Source organism: Triplophysa dalaica, chromosome 18 (genome assembly GCF_015846415.1).
Source record: "Triplophysa dalaica isolate WHDGS20190420 chromosome 18, ASM1584641v1, whole genome shotgun sequence".
In the NCBI taxonomy this organism is placed as follows: domain Eukaryota; kingdom Metazoa; phylum Chordata; class Actinopteri; order Cypriniformes; family Nemacheilidae; genus Triplophysa; species Triplophysa dalaica.
In genome coordinates this window covers 3189976-3210174 of record NC_079559.1, presented here as the reverse complement: position 1 = coordinate 3210174, position 20199 = coordinate 3189976, and the positions used below count along the sequence as shown (strand labels likewise).

General features: G+C 37.7%; 2 protein-coding genes across 5 annotated transcripts in view; both read right to left on the bottom strand.

Moving 5' to 3' along the window:
- Positions 1-13675, bottom strand: part of gripap1 (GRIP1 associated protein 1) — a 35140-nt gene extending 21465 nt beyond the window's left edge. Inside the window, exons 1-21 of one of the 2 annotated variants that reach the window (XM_056772998.1) lie at positions 13464-13675; positions 12616-12682; positions 11975-12036; positions 11447-11473; positions 11217-11324; positions 10682-10838; positions 10437-10558; positions 9792-9840; positions 9522-9592; positions 8790-8837; positions 8624-8655; positions 7917-7964; positions 7140-7239; positions 6784-6861; positions 4661-4753; positions 3838-3972; positions 3255-3350; positions 2113-2325; positions 1740-1853; positions 1443-1520; positions 676-771 (exon numbers count right to left, since the gene is read on the bottom strand). In XM_056772998.1, coding sequence (XP_056628976.1) covers positions 676-771; positions 1443-1520; positions 1740-1853; positions 2113-2325; positions 3255-3350; positions 3838-3972; positions 4661-4753; positions 6784-6861; positions 7140-7239; positions 7917-7964; positions 8624-8655; positions 8790-8837; positions 9522-9592; positions 9792-9840; positions 10437-10558; positions 10682-10838; positions 11217-11324; positions 11447-11473; positions 11975-12036; positions 12616-12682; positions 13464-13505 — 1836 coding nt within the window. In that variant the 5' untranslated portion in view covers positions 13506-13675. The remainder of the gene's footprint in view (positions 1-675; positions 772-1442; positions 1521-1739; positions 1854-2112; positions 2326-3254; positions 3351-3837; positions 3973-4660; positions 4754-6783; positions 6862-7139; positions 7240-7916; positions 7965-8623; positions 8656-8789; positions 8838-9521; positions 9593-9791; positions 9841-10436; positions 10559-10681; positions 10839-11216; positions 11325-11446; positions 11474-11974; positions 12037-12615; positions 12683-13463) is intronic. The other variant, XM_056772999.1, reaches the window with a different exon arrangement.
- A 686-nt stretch (positions 13676-14361) lies between these two features.
- mon1ba (MON1 secretory trafficking family member Ba) lies at positions 14362-19137 on the bottom strand. 3 transcript variants are annotated; one of them, XM_056729607.1, is made up of 4 exons: positions 18758-19137; positions 17784-18576; positions 15865-16012; positions 14362-14963 (listed from the first exon to the last, which is right to left on the bottom strand). In XM_056729607.1, exons 1-4 carry the CDS (start codon positions 19065-19067, stop codon positions 14781-14783), a joined length of 1434 nt encoding a protein of 477 aa, XP_056585585.1. In that variant the 5' UTR covers positions 19068-19137; the 3' UTR covers positions 14362-14780. The 3 variants fall into 3 exon arrangements, with proteins under 3 accessions (XP_056585585.1, XP_056585586.1, XP_056585587.1); XM_056729608.1 differs by having other exon boundaries at positions 15869-16012; XM_056729609.1 differs by lacking the exon at positions 15865-16012.
- Between the last annotated feature and the right edge of the window lie 1062 nt (positions 19138-20199).

The window sequence follows — 20199 nt, the reverse complement described above, 5'->3', positions numbered from 1 at the left end:
GATTTTATTATATATGCAAGATAAAAAAAACGAATCAAAATTAAATAAAAACTAAAACAAGAAAAAGTGCTACTGGACCAATTACATCTTGCAAACTGCAAAGTGGTCTATATTTTTAGCTTCATATTGGTAAACGTAGGAACAGAACATTCTCATATTATTTAAGTCCAAAATACATAAGATATTTTAAGTACCTTTAACCAGAACAATGCATCTTAAATGTGCTATATGAGAAAGTATTTTAATAAAAAGAAGTGACTTTTCAAGGAAAATTAAGTTTAATTTACTTTCTTTAGAAAAATTTTAAATCAACAGTTTCATACATAAACAGTATCAGACCAGTTTCATCACATAAAAGGTCAGATATACTAAAACCCTTATGGCTGCTTTAAATGAAGATCTTTGTTGCTCTAAAAAAAATGACATGCCCTGCAACGAGTTCAGACACACAAACAGAACAATCCCATCATCCCACTGTTGAGTCACGCATCCTTCTTGAGTCACATCTCAAATTACTAGTGAGCTCCAACAATCCCACCCCCATAATATCCTCCATGTGAACGCTGCTTTATTTAGCATCTTAAAACACATGCTTTCTCATCACACTGAGCAGCAGACGCTCCAGCAGTGCCGCGAGGAAACCGGCAGAGAGACGATACTTCTCTGCTCACACACCTGTTTCAGTTTGCTGATTGTGTTGTTGAGATCTTCTCTTTCCTTCTCCATCTCCTTCACTTGCTGTTTGACTGCATCCACCTCTGCAGCTTTAGCCTGAATGGAGGAGGTGAAATGGATTTGCTTTCAGTACAGAAATGCGACAACTGATGTATATACTCAAATACTAAAACCCTGGAGGGTTGGAGATGACATAAAATAAAAAAGGAACCATATTGACTCCCTATAAACTAGCTTTTGATGATTTCAAAATGTAATAACTGATCCTAAAATAACTTTTCCTTGCTGATGTAACCAAGTGTGTGTTAAATCCTGCCTTTCTTGATCGCCCACTGAACACTTTTTATTAATTGTATGGATTTTTGCCTGTATTTGACAGCACAGAATATGAAGAAGAAAGCATGAGGTGAGATCAGGACCTGACCTGAGCAAAAATTAAAAATTTTGTCGCCCACACATTCCCGCGTGTGCAACATCATGGAGTACGAGTCTCCGACCCCAGATTCACGTGGACATGTCATATTATCAATGTTAAATGTACTGTAATGCTGTCTTGAATGCACATTAGTTTTATGTCCTGCACGGATCAATTACAGCCCTCTGGTGTGAGAGTGCGAGACCATTAATATGTGGGACAACAACACATGCATCATAAACTCCGGCCCTTAATATCTGTTGAAGATAAATATGCTGAAATACAAATAGCGTTAGCCGACTGCACTTACTCATACTCATACTCATACTACATGTTGTGCAGTTTTGTGTACCTCCAGCTGAATTGTTTGTTCTCTCTGCAGTCTCTGAATCTCGTCAGCGTGCTCCAGAGATTTCTTCTCCATGGTCTCCTGCTCAGACACACACACAACCACCAAAACTGTCACTTTTGGAATACGAATGATGTGACATTTCTTATAAAAGCAAACATAGGTTTAGTTTTGCTTAATCATTCAAACGTTGAAGTTAAGTGAAACCAAAAAACAACACTGACATCAAGTGGTCAGATTGATACTATGATGTAAACAACAGTTTCAAGCCACACAACTCTGCAGTATAACACACTGTACCTCTGCTTCCTTGAGTCTGCGTTCAAACCAGCCCTTCGTTCCCTCCATCGACTGAACCTGAGCTTTCAGCTCCTCCACGTACGGCTGAAGGCCCTCCAGCTCTTTATTACGTGCCTGAGAAGAAGCAAGACGTTTAGAAGCTTTTTATTTTCTGAAGTGCCCATTACAGTGTCAATAACTCTGGAGTAAGTTGAGGTTAAGTGCCATGTGATGCCGTAGTTTAAAGATCAATCCTGAGGGGTTCGAACCATTAACATTTCAATTGCTGCTTCTGAAAAATATGTTGAGTTTAAAAGAGAATTATTTCAATTAATCTCTCAGTTTGCAAAAATTGAGAGACGTGCAAACTATGTCCTGCGGTTGCATCCCTCACCCTCTCATCTCGCAGCTGTAAGCGGAGCTCGTCTTCCGTCCGGTTCTTGTCCTCGTGGAGGCCGCGGAGCTCCTTCTCGTAGCGCCCCCTGATGCTCAGCACCTCCTTCTCGTGCTGGAGACGCACATCACTGAGCTCCTCTTTGTGTCGAGACTTCTCCTGAGCCGTCTCGATGGCCAGTTCATCCAACATGACCTTACGCTTATCTGCAGTCTGGAAAAACAAGGAAACACACATGTCTCTGACTAATCATCAGTTTGGCTAGAATTCGATTGAAAAGTTCGAAAAGTTGAAAAGTTTCAAAGCTTCAGCCATTCTGAAATGACTGTACAGGATCATTTTTTTGCATTACGATGTTGTGAATTTAGGGGTGACGTGTTAAACTTTCAAGAAAATTATGTAACAATGCCTCAAAAGGCATGTTCTTTATGAAAAATACTTTGTATTTGGGAGAACAAAAAGTAACCCAGAAATTGTTTGTGAGAATTAAAATACATTAAACCTGTCAATCATAGCAGAGGTTTTTTACATACATTAAAAAATGAAATGGTCAAGTTTAATTCTAAGGATCAGTGAAAAGGTTTCCAACTAAATTGACTACTTTTGTGCGAATAACCTTAACTGGTTTCAGGAAAAGCAATAAAATGATGTAAAAGTAAAGATATGAGTCCTTTGAAATAAAAAAACAGGTCTATCTTCCAAAACTCATTTAAGTGTATCAGATTGTGTCTTTTGTATTAATGGAGTCATTATGATGGTAAAAAGATCAGAATATGAACTGATGGACTCACAACAGGAGCTTAAATGAAGACAAAGATGGTGAGAGCAAAAAACATCAATGTAAAATGAATTTGACCTTCTGCTGTTTGAATTCAGAAAGGATCAGAAGGGTGTGTGTGTGTGTTGGCTTTACATATATCAGCAAAATACTATTTTGAAGTCAGTGGTTCCTAATAGAAAAACTGATTAATAAACATAGTAAATGATGTACATTTACTAGCCCCCCCCAAAAAAGAGTTAGATTTAGTTGTGTGGTTAGGGTAAGCAGATAGAAAACCACATTAGGTCCATCTAAAAACAAAAGAGGTCTATGGCACGTCCCCATAAAAATACCAAAACAAACATGTATGTGTGATCGTTACCTTTCTGGCTTCTTCTAACTCCTGCTGTAATTTGTCTTTATCTAGTCCCACTTCAGTGAGTTGCTCCAGGAGTCGAGTGTTTGCTCGGTTTGACTCCTAATCAGTGGAGAGAAAAACATCAAGGACTCCAGAAATCCATAAACAAATAAATCAACATTATATGGTTATAACACACAGCCGTCAAAAGAAGTTACTTATACTGCAAAATACACAGCAACACATTAAAGTGACTCGCGCTTATCCAGCGAACATCATGTCTGTTTTACGTTACTTTACTTAATGTTTCTTTCTGATAAATGAGAGAAGACAGTCGAATCAAGGGAATCGGAAGTCTGAGCCAGACCTTTTAAATGGGAAGCGACTACAGATAACTTAGAAAACTTGTCTGAAATAAACATTTGGAGGAACGACTAAAGTAATTCAGCTTTTCTTTGTTTAAACAAGAGGGTTAACCGTATGTATAGTATCATACAATAGGATTTCAAACTTAATGCATAGTGACATGAGATTTGTGGACATAAACAAGGCTGTGTGGATATAAAGAACAGTGTCAGAACTCTTTGTAGTTAAACTGAATGTTGACCTGTAGCTGTGAGTTCAGATCATCTCTTTGTGCCAGGAAGCTCTCCTGCTCTGTGCGTTTCTGCTGAAGCTCGCTGTTAAGTGCCATGTTTTGCTCTCTCAGCAGATTCTGTTCCTGAGTCTTCACAGTTTGGATCTGAGAAACAAGACAGGTATAAAAGTTAAACACTGAACTCAGTCTTACCGGATGAGTGGGAAAATGTGAATCGATGACAAATAACCCATCCGTCCTAATATGCCTACTTCTCTACTTTGCAGTATGTGGAAATCAGTACACAAACTGAGTATGCCAAAATCCCCAGTTTATAGGTTAAGCATGGTTGTGCAATTCAGCACAAATCAGAATTCAATATCAAAATAAATGCACCCATGAGTGCTTCCAAGCTAAATATAACCCTTCATGCAACATTAATATAAAGTGTGGGCTTGAATGTATGTTTGACTATACAAAATTTCCAGGCTTGCTTAAGTACACATGTAGGGAGGAATATATTAAAAGTGGATATGTTTTAATAAAACGACTTAAGTTCTAAAGTGCTGCTTACAGTTGATTTTGTAGTCGAAGTTCAGAAGTTCGTCTTCTCTTGCGAAATCAAAATGATATTGCCATGGAGTGTATCCACAAAGAGTTGCTATTTTGAATACATTTACATTTTTAAATAAAGGGATTACAATTGGGACTGCTAAGGAGCGACGGATGAAGCATTAAAATGTCAGAGAATTGCATCTGGGTAGTGGAAATATGATGGTAAAAAGAAGTAGACGCAGAATGATGGCGATGCAGGGGCTGATGAAGGTTGTGATGTCATATCTTGGGAAGGTACCTGTTCCAGAGCCGCCAGATTTGTCCTCAGAGCATCATTCTCAGTCAGCATACCCTCCACCTGTTCCTGACTGACAGCGCTCTGACATGCTACCTGCAGCTCCGCCCAAACACCACCCAACAGCAACAGACAGAGAAAGAGTATGGAAGAGATCGAGGAAGGAAAGAAGACCAGACATACGTAAACAGAATGAAACAGACAGGAAGAATGACAAAAAGAAAGAAAAGAAAGATGTAAAGATTAGGAAAAAGAAAAAAGAACAGACAAATGGAAGAACCGACGCAACAAAAATAAAAACGAGAAAGAACAAACGAAGAAAAGGAAAAACAAAGGAAACAAACAAACATCAAACAAAACAACATACAAAAGAAGGAAAGAAGAGATTGAAAGAAAATTAAAGAAGGAGAGAAAAAAAAAAAAACAGACAGAAGGAAACACCCAAAAAACAAAGAAATAACAGACGGAAAGGAAGAAAAGACAAAAGAAAGAACACACACAAAAGAAAAATAGAGCAAACAAATGAAAGAAAGAAAGAACAAAAAATAAAGAACATTCAAAAGAAAAGATGAAGTAAAAAGAGGAAAGAGAGAAAAAAAAGAAAGAACATACAAAAGAAAGGACGAAGTAGAGAAAGAAAAAGAATTGAAGAAAGTATGGAGTTGAAAGAGAAGGAAATGCAGCAGGCATGTGTGGGATGAATGAAGACAGACGTGTTGGTGTGCAGCGTGGGAATGTGAAGTGAGCGATGATGAAAACAGGAAGAGAACATCAGTGGGAACAAAAGAACAAATCCAAAAAAGTCAAAAGAAGACAGAAGAAAACAGGCTGAATTAGAAACTCAAGTCAAACAGTGAAGAAGTTTTTATAGATCCAGTCAAGCACTTTTCCACATCAACAAAACAGCTTATCTGTGGCTTCCTAATTAACATGTGTGACCTCATGAAGGAGGACCAGTCCTCAGGGGCCCATGTGTGCCCCTCAAACCACCTGCACTGAGCCTCACTAATCCTTCATTATTCACATGATCTTAAGCACCATCTTTTTGAAACGCTCCATTAAACAAGTTGCTCTCCGGGTATTAATAAACTTCAGAAACTGCTCTTTAAGCCAGACAGAGAGAGAGAGAGTCTGCTATAAGCAGAAAAACTGATGAATTAATTGGCATGCTTCCTGAATATTAAAGAAATATTTCACCCAAAATTGACCTTTCTTTCATCTTTATTCCCATCTTTACGAGCAGAATGTGAGAATCTTTCAGGATCTTTTCCAATTGAGGACAGACTCATGCACTATATTAACGCTCATAGATTTATAGCGGATTACCCATATTTATATTATATAAACTTTCTATATACAAATGTGAATTTTGGACTAATCATTTATAAATGAATATCATAAATGTTCATGTAATGATATATTTAATATTAATATTTTAATAATTGTATTACCATTTATTATTCATATAACAATATAATTCATTTCCCGTAAACTATTCCTTTAAAACTGAAGAACATTTGGCAGAGAAGGAAAACAACAGATTTAAAAAAAGCATCCTACATTTAAATGAACGTTCCAATTTTCACTATTTATCTTGTAAGCATGCAGCACTATAAAAATGTAATTATGTTCTACACTGCTTACAACACCCACAGGAGCCTTATGTGCTTTATTTGTACACTGATAAAACAAAGATTATAATTTCATCCATTACACCTATTATCATTACAGCACTAACGCTCTGCAGATTTATCATCTGCTCTCATTTATAAGCCTGTCAGTACACAGCGAACCGACAGACGTGAAATTGCAGATGAATTCTCTTGAGATGTGCTAACAACCATCTGTGATGAAATAAACATTTAACAATCAAAAACTAAAGTTGAAATGAACTTTTACTCTTCTGTATTTTCCCCATAGGTCTCTTTGGCTGCGCTCAGAACACAGTACTAGAAACGCAAGAAACTACTTCTTTAAAATAGCATATGCAGTACACAATGATAAACTTTTTGTAAAGTCCAAGCACATTGCACTGTGGGATTAAGGATTTGTGTAGTATTCTTTATTTCTATACAGAATATCTGCAGATTACACATAACGCACAGAAGGAAGGGGAAGATGACTACCTGATCTTTGAGCGAGTGGATGGCCATCTCATGCTCTTTCTGTTTACTCTGCAACTGTTCCTTCAGCTCACCGACATTCTGAAATCACACACACGAGCCGCCCGTCAGCCGGGAAGATTCAATGCATTTTTAGTATGACATTGATGGATGCAGTACAGTGTCTATGGCCCATTAATCTCTCCAGATACACCCCAGAGTCAGAGTTCCTTCCTTGAGCACTGACTGCACTCTCAGGGGTTTGCAAATGTTTATCGTCATATTCCCTCGGTGGCCATCCATCGATCGGCCAACGATACCTGCAACAAATGGCCTGTAATAGAATGGAATTTGGCAGGGTGGTCTCCGGCAGATCTCACCTGGTTGGCGGCAATTAAATCTGCCTGCAGTTTCTGCACGCGAAGGTTTATGGATTTCAGCTCCTCCTCTTTCCTTTGCTGGATCTCATCAATTTTAGTCCTGTGGAAACGAATACATCACATGCCATCAAGGTCTTGAAATGAATAATGTTTGGAAGCTCTGTTTCCAGACATGGCTAAATGATTGGTCAAATAATAGTGCAAAATCAACGGAAATAAATAAAATGAAAAACGACGTGCAAATCCTGTAATGTGACGACATCTTAGTCCTGTGTCAGTTCCTATTGTGCTTCGAAAAGGACGGGGAGGACTGAGCCCTTGCTTGCGATTCGCAACTTCACTAGATGGCGCTAAATTTCATACACTGGACCTTTAAACATTTTATAGCAAATTTGAGTTTTTGAACACCAGACTGATTTTTCTGATTTTGTTATGAGTAGCATGCAAGTGCACTTACAGTTTTATAACACTGGTAGTGATTTTTGTAAAAGTATTCTAGTTTTGTAACATCAGCTAGCTATCCACCTATATTTAGCGGAAAGAAATATGGGATGTTGTAGCATAAAACCTTAAAAAAAAAAAATACTAAAGTAATATTTTTTTAATGAGAAAACACCTTCTACATGTGGGTTCCTTTCTATGCTCATACAAGTTATTGCTCCAAATCAAATGCTAGCTGGTTTGGTTCAAGAACGTGAATTTTTTTTTCTGAAATCCCTATGGAGAAAATAAAAGATAAAGGCGGTCAGTGCTGAACCCTTCTGGTTTGTCTCTCACCTGCTGTCATTGTAAAGTGCTTCCTTTTCAATCTGTAGCCGCTGAAAACTGAAAGAGAACATAAAGAGACAAGACAGTGATAAATAACAGCCAGTATCTCAGATCAGGAAAAACGAGCTACGTGTTGAACAGAAGCCTGATGCAGCATCTGGAGCCAACGTGAGTTCATGTGAGAATCTTTATTGTGTCACGAGGACTGTCGCCAGGCCACAGCTGAGTTACCACAACACCCAGTATATGACAGTTCACCAAAAATAAATATTCTGTCTTCATTTACTTACCCTCGAGTTGTTCCAAATCTGTAAAAATTCTTCCAAATATCTTTCTCTGTTTTCATCAGAACAAAAAATTACACATTTATTTAGAACAACTTGATGGTGAATAAATGAAGAGAGAATTTTCATTTTTGGTTGAACTGTTCCTTTATGTAGTAGGTGGAAGAAATGACAGTGATTTATCTTGTGGAGGTAATGTGTTTGAAATATAATATCGTCCATTAGCACTACCTGTAAATTTGATCTTTGATCCATATCTAAACTGGTGTGTAAATCACTTTATCCCTGTCTCTCTGAACAGATCGCTGTATGATTACGTAGGTTTCACCAAAACAAAATGCAAGATGAAATAAAACAAAATGTCATTTTTTCACGTTGCAAACTTCTCTCAACAAAGATTTCGAAGCAAAAAGAAAAGCCACTAGCACTTACCTCTCTTGTTTTTTCTTCAATTTGTCAGTCAACTATAAAAAAAAGAAACATATGAATCCTTAGCAATCATAAATATTAAGCCATTTTATTGAAACATGAACCGTTAAATCATGCACAACAAGAAAATAAACTTGAATGCTTTGTGTGAATGCCACGTCAGACTTACTTTAGCATTCTCTTCTTGTAGTTTTGCCATTTCTGTCTGCTTAGTTGTCTGAAAAGGAAGATTACTTTTTTTAAATGCCAGGACAAACATTTTAAATTTCAAATTTTGGGTTGAGGCCCCTTAAAAATCGACATAATCAAACGTCTGTATTCAATATTCAATTCAGCAATTAAAAATATTTAAATTATTCAATTTTGAAACTTGTTTTAGTATTATTATGACTAGGTAACCCTGGAGAAACAGGTGAAATTAACAGAAAAGATGCTCCACCTCAAATACTGAAAAAAAGAGGTCATATTCAATTTAAAGCTATACAACAGTATTATTTCTACATGTGTTGAAAACTTTACAATTACAAATGTTTGTGATATCACAGTTTTCATTAATTTCAGTTTCTTTTCATAGTCTTTCCCATTACTGTAGGATTACTTTGTTACTCCTGAGGTTAGATTTTCTTGAAATTCAACAGACTCTGGACTGAAATGGACACATTTAGAAATGCTGATTAATATTAAAATTGGAAATTGTCTCTTAATTTTTTTCACAGCTGTATATATTATAGAGGTGAAGGGTTTTTCTGGTGCAAGGTGAGAATGGACATCCAAAACAGCCTCAGCAAGCGTAAAATCACACAAACTCTCATCAGCAATCTGCACACTGGTGTTTCTAAAACGTCCTTTTGTGTGTCTCCTGCAGGCCGGGGGAATTAGGAGGGTAACATTAATGCTTTACCTCCAGTGTTTGGAGCTGCTCTCTTAGTAAGCATTTCTCCTCCATCTCTGTTTGGAGCTTCAACTCCACCTCTGAAAGTCAACAAATACATATAACACACATTACACTCTTGGCTGTGTTTAAATTACGTTCTGTCATGACATTGTCCAAACCAAGTGCAGCTATTCAGAGAACCAAAGGACAACCTTCAGGGGTTCTTCTCGAATGTCTTTTCTGCGAGTTTGATGAGGACACAACTTAAAATCAAGCTTTCACAAAGAAAGTACTCACCGCTCCGATCATTATCTCGCTGTTCTGCGTTCACATTCTGCACTTCAGCCTGCAGAAGACAGGAGGACATAAAAAACATACAGACTTGCAGTGAGTAAAATGCCCAGTTAACACTGTTTTATGTCGTCTTTAACAGAAAAGCAGACCAGTCATTGCTCTTCATTTGCTAATGCTAACAAAGAACCTGCTCACTGGTTAGCTGTCCTAACATTGCCTTTATATTTCCTGGAGTGTTGCCACAGAAACAGCTGATGGTGGTGTCTCTGCTGTGTCTGCCTATAGTTAACACAAAATCTGAGGCCTCTGCATTAAACATGACCTCTGAGAACTCCAACGGAAGAGAGCTGAATCAACGTCTATCAAAGCTTTTAACTTTAGGAAACTACAAGCCAGTTTAGAAACAGCTTTATGGCAAGCTGAAAAACAAATATTTACATTGCAAACATCATGGTTCCTGCAGTCCTTACAAAAGAGTAAGATAAGACACAATGGCCAAAGACTAGAATGCTCTGAACTTTAGTGCAAAGAATAAACATATCCTTCACAAAGCTGTCATTTGGATAATGTTCCAGGTAAATGATCATACCGGAAAAAGAATGTGCATATGGTGAATACGTTTCACAACTCAAACCCATAATCTGTTACCTGGTCTGGTTCATCACTTCCTTGGACAGCGGAGTCCTCACTGTGACTGCTGGCATCCGATTGGACACCGTTAGTGTTGGCCGCTCCCTCGATGACGACATCCGAGCGACATTCTTGAAGAGCTTCATATATACATGCAGAATACAATATCAATATCTCTTCAGGCTTCTCATGCAAACGTTATTGCAAATGAATTAAATAACACGTTGAAGAATGTTTGCCTGACAGGGATGAGCTTGCCTTACCTGTTAATTTCTTCTGCAGGGCGGAGTTTTCAGCCTGGAGCCGCAGGAGCTCTGCATCCACTGGAGCAGAGGTGGGGCTAGAGACGGGTCTTTCCAGACCTTGGCCCTCCCTAAATCCTCTATTTTCGAATTCTAACTGCTCGATCTGGGAACATAACTACAACAAAACATGGTAACCGATTAGAAAAGGCTGATTAACTTCTGGTTACGCTTTACAGGTGTTACTCAAGAGGATGGATATTATTATTATAAATATTAACCCTTTGTGGTATTCCTTACCCATTAAATGCATTTTACAAGATTCACCAGCTTTATAGGGTTATCAAGAAAAAAATGAAGGAAATATCTTTGGACAAACAATGTCATAATGTTTTAGCAAACGTATTTTCAGCATGTTTGTATTACGTAACTTGCAATAAACTTGGAGCATTCTCTTACAACATTTTACCCTTTTCACATTGTGTGTGTGTGTGTGTGTGTGTGTGTGTGTGTTTGTGTGTGCATGCGTGCGTGTGTGCGTGTGTGTGTTCAGCACCTTGGAGAGCTCTTGCATAAGGGTGGTATTTTGGAGTCTAAAATCATCTTCCTGACTGTGTAACTTGCCCTGAAGCATCTTGTTCTCACTGAGTAAGGCATCCACCTCCTTAATAGACAGAAAGATCAATATACAACAGGCATATACATCCTTCTATACTTCTTTTGATATCCCACATTCCGAGCCACTGAAGTCCCAAATCAAATATTTTTTTCAGCAGAAAAGCTCACCTGTGCTTTCTTGCTTTTATTCAATGCCTGGGGGTAAAAAAAATAACATTTACTACAGAAATCAAATCAATCAAAATTTAAATGCAATAACCCGCTACTGCAAGGAGGCAGAAGACGCAGAAAATCCAATGACAGATGCAACTTCTCTGTTTTTTCATTGACCATTTGCACTTTAGAGGAGATAAAGTGGCGATGTTAAAGTGTGAAACTTCTCAAAATGGAAAGTATGTCTATATTGAGGTTTACAAATCTGTGACCTTTGCGTTGCTAACACAATGCTCTAACAAATGCCACAGAAACTCTTGAAAGCAAGACTCTCTTGTGCTTCAAATGTAACAGCACTCAATGTAAAAGTGTGAAATAGAAAAAATAGTGCAAACTGAAATAAACCTACACAGTCAATGACTCAGAGCCCATTAAAATAAAAAGTGAGAAAAGCACATTCCCAAGGCCATACATTGAAACAGAGTACAGCAGCAAAGCCTTGATCTCATGAAATCGGACAGCTGGAAAAAGAGCATACTTTACCTTCTGTGCTTTGACATAGTCTTTCTCCAAGGTCGAGATCTTCTGACGAACACTGTTGAGCTCTAAAACACAGAATATGACGTTTAACTAAAAAAATTAAGTATAACTTTAATATACGAAATATGTACTTTGTTCAATAATTGCATTCTGTTGTCAAATATTTGATATTATGACCACTAGCTTGACTGTTGTCCTTGAAAACCAACACTCACCCGTTCTTTCTTACCTCATGATACAATTACTTTAACTAAAATCAATATTTAAGATGCACCTATTTTGGCAAGCGACTCTATCAACAAAGATAATATCAACCAATAATTATATAGGCAATACAGGATCCTGATTACAATATTCTGCCATTACTAACAGACTTAACACAATGTTTTACATTAATTTACCACATCTACAGACCTAACAAATAAACATAGGCACCTAATAAACAGATGGCATGTTTTGCAAACAACAGCCTTCACCCCGCACAATGATGTCTGTGCATTTCTTTGGCAAAAAAACACGGGACAGAAATCATCTAACATGTGGGTATAAAGACGTAAATTACAGTATGTTAAGCAAATAAAGTCTGTGTCTGGTTGTCTTGAATAAGTAATAAATAAAGGTTTGGGTTTACGGTCTTTACTCACCCGCTGTATTTTTCCGCAGCTCATCAGATAACTGGTAGTTTTGCGTTCTCAACTCCAAGAGCTGAGCCTGAGAAAACACATGTCAAAAGCAAGATTTAACAAATCACTCTACTATAATGTACATATTGACAAGAATGTAAAAACTATGGAAATTAATTGAAAAGAAAATAACACATCATCACAAAAAAAGGAAATCCCTGTATCTGTTTATGTTATACATTCATTTAATATATTGATTTTCAACCTAGAAAATATAAATTTACGTAATGGTAACATTTACTCAATAACCTGGTTGCTATGGAACTGAACATTAGATGAAACTGGATGTAAACAAGATGATGCTAATGCAAAAACAAAACAATTCCATTTTAAAGACTAAAAACAATAATTTTAATCTAACTGAAAGAAAAGTCGTTAAAATTCATCACATGTGTGTAAAAAGGTCACTTAGTTGCCCCCAAAAAGAAATATAACAGCGTTTCGCTAACGTTGCTAATGGTCATTAATGACACATTAGCATGCTAGCAGGCTAACGCACATCCCTACAGTACACATCCAAAACCCCTCAATGTCATTTCTCAAGACGGTCGTCTCGCAAACCATTCTATTCCATTCATTAATTGATACCTTCCAAAACATCAATAAAATACATTTCCATCTCAAGAATACAGTTAGCTGGTCGTGCTAGCGGCTAAAGCTAACAGGACATCTATCCGCTAAGATGACCATCCACATCTTACAGCCCCTAAGCGAAAACACCTTTACATGCAGAACCATTCTTAAACACATTAACGATCTCGTATCTGTAAAATAAGCTACATTAAACCCGTAAATGACGCTGTTTGCACCTGCATACGATGAAACTCCTCTTCAGATAACGCTTGCGCCATCTTCACCCACAGCAAAACACAGACTGACGAAATAAACACACTCTCCGTGTAGTATTACTGTATATTCTGACAGCTTTGCGTTTCAAAAAGAGGTGTCATTATGATCAAATGATGACTGAAGCTACAGCTGCATGACTTCCCATCTCAACGTCTTGGTTTGTTGACAGAAGCGCGTTCATGTGTATACCTGTCCTGCAGGTGGCGCGCTGACACTGTCCAGTGATGTTTGTATTGCTTGAGGGTGTGAAATAGGCTGTGATGTATAAATTGTAGTAAGCTGGCTAGCTAGAAAGCATATGTAGGTTGGAAAAGAAGGCAACTTTATAGTTTTTGATGCCCTGTTTAATTGTCATTATCTTTAATCATTACATGCTAAGTTATGTATCATTTGTAAATGGGATGTAATTCATTCATTGGTTTAGTTTGAGCAATCAACAACTTAGGGTTGCTAAGTGACATGGATTTCTAAAATGTCATATATCTAGTTAATATTTTGCTATTATGAATATTAAGCATGGCAATAACTGTAATGTATTATTGTGGTGAAACAGTTAAAAATAAAGCAGTTTAGAAGACTTGATAGTTTTGTTTCAACTAAGCAGTGGGCTTGTAGTTGAAAACTGTACGTTTAAATCCTACTATGGCTATGCTAAATCGCCACTGGGGTCTTGTAAAGCGCAAATCTAGTGTACTGTAAGACCCTTTGGATGAAAGTGTGTGCCATGCATACTTTCTTATGTTTAGTAGGAACTTGAAGAAGCAAACACATCTTATACATGAATGTCTGATAGGCAGTCGTTTTTACTGTATGGTTAGATTAAACATCAACTTTAGGTGTCACACGAGTAGTTAATAATTCACTTTAAACAGAGTATTTTCACAGTACAGTATAGCCTACCTGTGGCTTTTTTGTCTCAAAAATGTTTATATTAACATTGTGAGTTCTATGCACCGAACTATAATTTTAGTATGAAAACAACTTAACATGTTATTGCTCCAAAGAGTTAAAAGTAGCAGCAGGTTCCCCTGTACAAAATAAACTATCTAGACAACATTGTAGACTCAAGTCAATCATTAGCAAATACTTTTCCACATGACTTTCCCAAACATTCAAACAGACCCACTGAATTTGCATGTCAGCTCATAATTCCTCTAGCACAAGCAAAGCAGATTTAAATAATGAAACAAACCCACCACCCATCCACACGGAACTGAAACTGTTACTGGGTTTGTATCAATGTACTGTGTCTTTATTATATTATGATCTCAGGAGGTTTATGATAAAGACAGTGAGCTACTGTCTGTTTGAGGGGTGGTGGAGTATTTTGGCAGGGAACAGATGAAGAGACGGTCCTCTTCCTTCTTTAGCCATCGCAGGAGTCTGGTGACTTCACGGATAGCAGATCTCTTCGTGACCAATGGAGAAAAGCAAGCATACAGCTCGAACCTGCTAGTGACCTAAAGTACACAACAAAGCAGGAGAATGAACACGCTTATTGTAATTACATACCACAGTGACACGTAATGCAAAAAATACAACTGGGAAATTGTCTTAGAAAGTATAAAGCAGTGTTCCAAGTTCAAAAAATGTTAAGGATAGGCTTACATCAAAGATACAGCAATCTGCAAAAAATGATATTCTTATTAAGCACTTTTGTCTCGTTTTTAATAAAAAATATCTCAAACTTCTTTAATATATAATATATCAATATATAATAACTTGACAAGAAAAGTGACCCAAGATTTTCGGTTTCATTTAAAGAAGAAAAATATAAGAATTAAGTAAATAGGTTACTTTTCTTGTCAAGAAATGGAATGTGTAGATATTTGAATCTCCAAAAAAAGACAAAAACACTTTTTTTTTGCATTGTGGCACATAATCTTAGCACAGGAAGTAGTTTACTAATATTCTCTGAATCTTTAACTGCTTCAGCGTTAGTCAGACTAAATCTTCAACAATTAAACAAAATCGCATTCTTTATGTTAAACATTTCAACATAGCTTTTTTACTTGTCCAAACACACTTGGTATTAACTTGGTTATGGACAGACATTCTCAACTTCACTTATTTTGAACCTATAATAATGCTTTAAAAGGGACAGTTCATCTAAATTTCATTCATCACTTAGTCATTCTCATTCAATTCCAAACCTGTACGACATTCTTCTGCAGAACACAAAAGAATATATAGACCTTTGGCCTCCATTGCATTCCACTGTACAGACACAAAATCACTGAGACACTCTCAAAAATATTTGGTATTCGACAGAATTTTTTTTATGAGGAACTGACATGATTGTGAGAGAAATTGTATTTTTATTTATCATGAACTACTGAAAATAGTCTGTTTTGCACACACCCACGTCAACACAGTTTCTCTGTCTGTTGAATGGTAAATTAGTTTCATGGGCTGTGACGCACTGTGAATCCGCCTTTGCATGTTGCGATACAGATCCAGTAGATGTATTCTCTCCTCCTGGCTTCTGTACGGCATCTCCATCTCTGGACTGAACAAAGTGTCAGAGAAAAGCATCATATAGCATACTTGCATCCCCTAAATCATTGAATATAACAGCAGCTTGCAACCTCAATGCACACCTTGCATATCAAGCGGTACACATACATCTTATGGAAACTGACACATCTGTGTAAACATAGTCCAAACCAAAAATATAAGCAGGCCGCACTGTTCTAGTCACCTTAAAACAGACTTGCAGCTCACCACAGGCTTCTATCATACATCACATTGCTCGATGCTTAATCAAATCGCTTTGATCTTATCCGTTAGATGGATACATTTGCTTGTATTTTTACATATATATTAGACCTCACATCTTTCAAATATTCCAGGCATGTGATTAGCCGAATCAAGCGATTACCATTGCAGAATTCATGGCACTGTGGTTTAATCTTTTGCAGAATGTGGAAATCCTGGCTAATAGGCCATCATTTGTCAGGAATTAAAGTCCCATCTGGTGTCTTTGATGGCAAAGGAATCACTGATCCAGATAAACAAGAACTAAAGGGTCTTTGAATGAGCCAAATGACTAAAGATTCAACTGTCTCATTTTACTGTAATGTTGTTTATAATTATATATACCGACTCTGTTAATTCCAAGACGTCAAAGAAAACATTCAACATCATTTGCAACCCACTTCAGAAAAGGATGGAGTTTAAAACTGATAAATTGTGTATTGAAGGGATAGTTCACAATTCTTTTTTTTTAATTCTGTCATTATTTATTCACCCTCAAGTTGTTCCAAACCTGTATACATTTTTTGTTCTGTTGAACAAAAAGAAAGATATTTAGAAAAATGTGAGCGTCTGAGATTTCTTGGGCATCATTGACTGCCACAGTAGAAAAATGAAATGGTTGTCAAAGGTGCCCCAGAACTTGGTTTTCCTTAATTCTTCAAAAATAACTTATTTTGTGCTCAACAGAATAAATATATACATTCATTTCTTTGTATTATGGTAGTCAATGGTGCCCCAGAAATCTTAGTTGCTAACGTCCTTCCAAATATCTTTCTTTCTGTTCAACCAGGCAAAGAAATGTCTACAGGTTTGGAACAACTTGAGGGTAAAAGATGACAGATTTTTCAATTTTCTGTGAACTATCATTTTAGGAATGTGAAACGGGGTCTATTTTAATTCATGTTAACTTAAATGTTGACCCATTAAACGGACAATTCACCCAAAAATAAAAATTCTGTCTTCATTTACTTACCCTCAGGTTGTTTGAATTTGGATATACTTTATTATTCCCTTTCCTGGGAAATTTTTCTTGGACATTGTGACACAGCCAGTGCACAGCTCACATCCCCACAACACAACATACAGTAAATAAATGGCACATTTAAAAACAAATACAACATTAATAGCGACCTGTGTATATTTCTTTGTTACGATGAACAGAGGGAAATATATTTGGAAGAATGTTAGCAATTGTCAGTTTTGGGACATCACTTTCTACCATAGTAGGAAAAAATAATGTTTAATTTTCTATTAAACACATAATGAGATATTTTAACACATAATGAGATATTTTAAAGAATATAGGAAAACAAACAGTTTTGGGGTTCCTTTGACTACCATTTAGTTTTTCCCTCTATGATAGTCAATGATGTCCTGGAACTGAAAATTACAAACTTCTTCCAAATATCTTACTCTGTTTTCAACAAAACATAGTAATGTATACAGGTATGACATTACAAAAGGGTGAGTAACTGATGACAGAATTTTCCATTTTGAGTGAACTATCCCTTTAAGTCACTTACCATGTGAACTGAGAAAGCTGTCGATGGTGGTCTGACACATCAGAAGGCTTGTACAGGAAGTGCCTCAGTTTAGCCACGCCGATATTGTCAACACTGTATAACTGACAGTTTGCTACACACTGCAAAGCATTCTGGGACATGACAGCCTCCTCGATTTTCTTCTTGCATTCAGCCAATGCATAAAAATCTTCCCTATCCGTAGACAAAAGTACGAGGCAGACACGACATTGCGGTGGGTCCAGGTACGACACGTAGGCATAAAAGTAGCAGTCATGATTGAACAGAGGCAGGCAGACAGGCGTCCATTTCTCTCCAGACTGTAAAGCAGAGGACGCCCTGATGAGGTTGAAGAGGAGGTGAAGGTCTGTGGGTTTTAACCTAGCATCCTCCACGACCATCTTCTCCTGAACGATTGAGACGAGAAGGTTATTGGAGATAAGAATGGAGAAAACCAAATTTGGGGTGATGGCTTTTTGCAGGATGCGACTCAGAGCATCTCTTGAGGAGGATGCTAGAGGAAGACACTGGACGGCAGAGAGGATGAAGCTAGGCTCAGAATCCACGGCATCGAGAAGACTGTCCAGAACTTTCTCTGAGCCGAAGAGCAGACGACGCAGGTCGTAGTTCTTGCTGTGTTCAAAGATGCGGTTTATGCAGGCCTGGGTGAGAAGGCTGACGATTTGATGGTAAACATGGAGCAACTCGCTCCGGAGCTGCTGTTCAGATTGCCGGTTGGCGGATACGGATACAATCACCAACGGTCCCTTCTGGAGGAAGACAATCGTTCGCTCATCTAAAAGAGAAGGACAAAACTCAGGACTACTTACTATTGTGTCTCATTGCTTTACATCTTTTGAGCTAAAACAGGTTCTGTCATACAATTTTCTTCTGTCAACACGGCCACGTCCAAAGTGCTGCAGGAACCTTTTTGGTCAAGACACTATCTACTTCTAAATTAAGTTTTTGGTTCTCACCTGAAAAAATAGACTTGATCATGTTGCCTCCAGCTTGGATGAAGGATACCAACGCCATCATAACCCCCATGGTGGAGGAGAGGGCCTCTTCGCTCCCAAAGCGTGAGTAGATGGGCTTCCCAGCCTCACTCAGCACAAACACATGCTTCCTGTGTTGTCTCCAGCTGTCTGTCATCACATCCTCATCCAGACCGGACAGACTCGGGTCCACCGTACAGTCCTCTCTCTGCCCATGGGGTTTTTTCTGAGTCAAATCGGCTGAAGGTTCAGATTGAAACTCACAGCTTCCTCTTTTCTCACTCAGGAGCATGTTGCCAGTGTCTCATATCCGTCTGTCAATGTCTCCAAACTTGAGTTGGTTCTCTTCTAATGGTGCAAACATTTATCCTATTGATGTTACACAAAGGACCTTGTGGCTCTCTGTTACATCTCGTTCTGGAATCCCGAGGTATCACATGATCCTCTGATATCATAGAGCGGTTGAAACTGTGTAATAGGATAAACATGATTCATTTCTCACTGAAAGCATTATTTCTCAGCGGCTGTGCTCACGACAGAGAGGTCACGATGAGACAAGAACATAACTGTTTGAAATTTACTCTGTCAACATTGGGTACATGTTGACTTTACACGATTTAATAGAAAGATTATCAGAAAAATAGCCAATAATAACTAGATTTGTGTATAAGATAGGCCCAGGTAGAAGTTAAGTTGGCAATTTGAAAAAAACAGTATCAGATTCAAGTCACTACTTCCTGCTGACATGACTTTTACTGGATCTGCACAGGCACACTTTCACACCCTCCTACACTCCGACACCCCATCAAGAATCTTGCGGTCAACAAATGAGAGCCGTCTTTTATTGTCTTCTCAAAAAGGCAGTAAATCGCTTTTCCGCTCATTCTCCTTCACAACTCCTTCATGTTGGAACATTCTTCCAAACTCCAGTCAACAACATCTCTCATGCACAACATTCAAAATACTACTTAAAACCCATCTCTTCTGTGAACACTTGACAGGCAAATGAAAAAAAACACTAACCCTTTCTCTCGTTCTCTCAACAGGTATTGTTCTGGCTTTCGTGGAACCTAGAAACTTGGTATTAGCACTTATTGTTGCTCCTGTATGACATATCGCTTTATGGAATCAGAATCAGAAAGAGCTTTATTCCCAAGTATGTTTGCACAAACAAGGAATTTGTTTTGGTGACAGGAGCATCGAGGACACAGAAACAGCATCAACAGTACAGAGACTATAAAAAAATAGAATACAGTACACAGAGGATTTAAAAAAGGGGTCTTTGAAAGCGTCTGCTAAAATGATTATACTGTATGTAAATGTTTTAATGGTTTACATTTTACGATACAAAACTGTGACGTAATGACGTTTGAGCTCACATTGCTTTACAGAACTTCTTAGCATTGCGGTGTTATATCGAAACT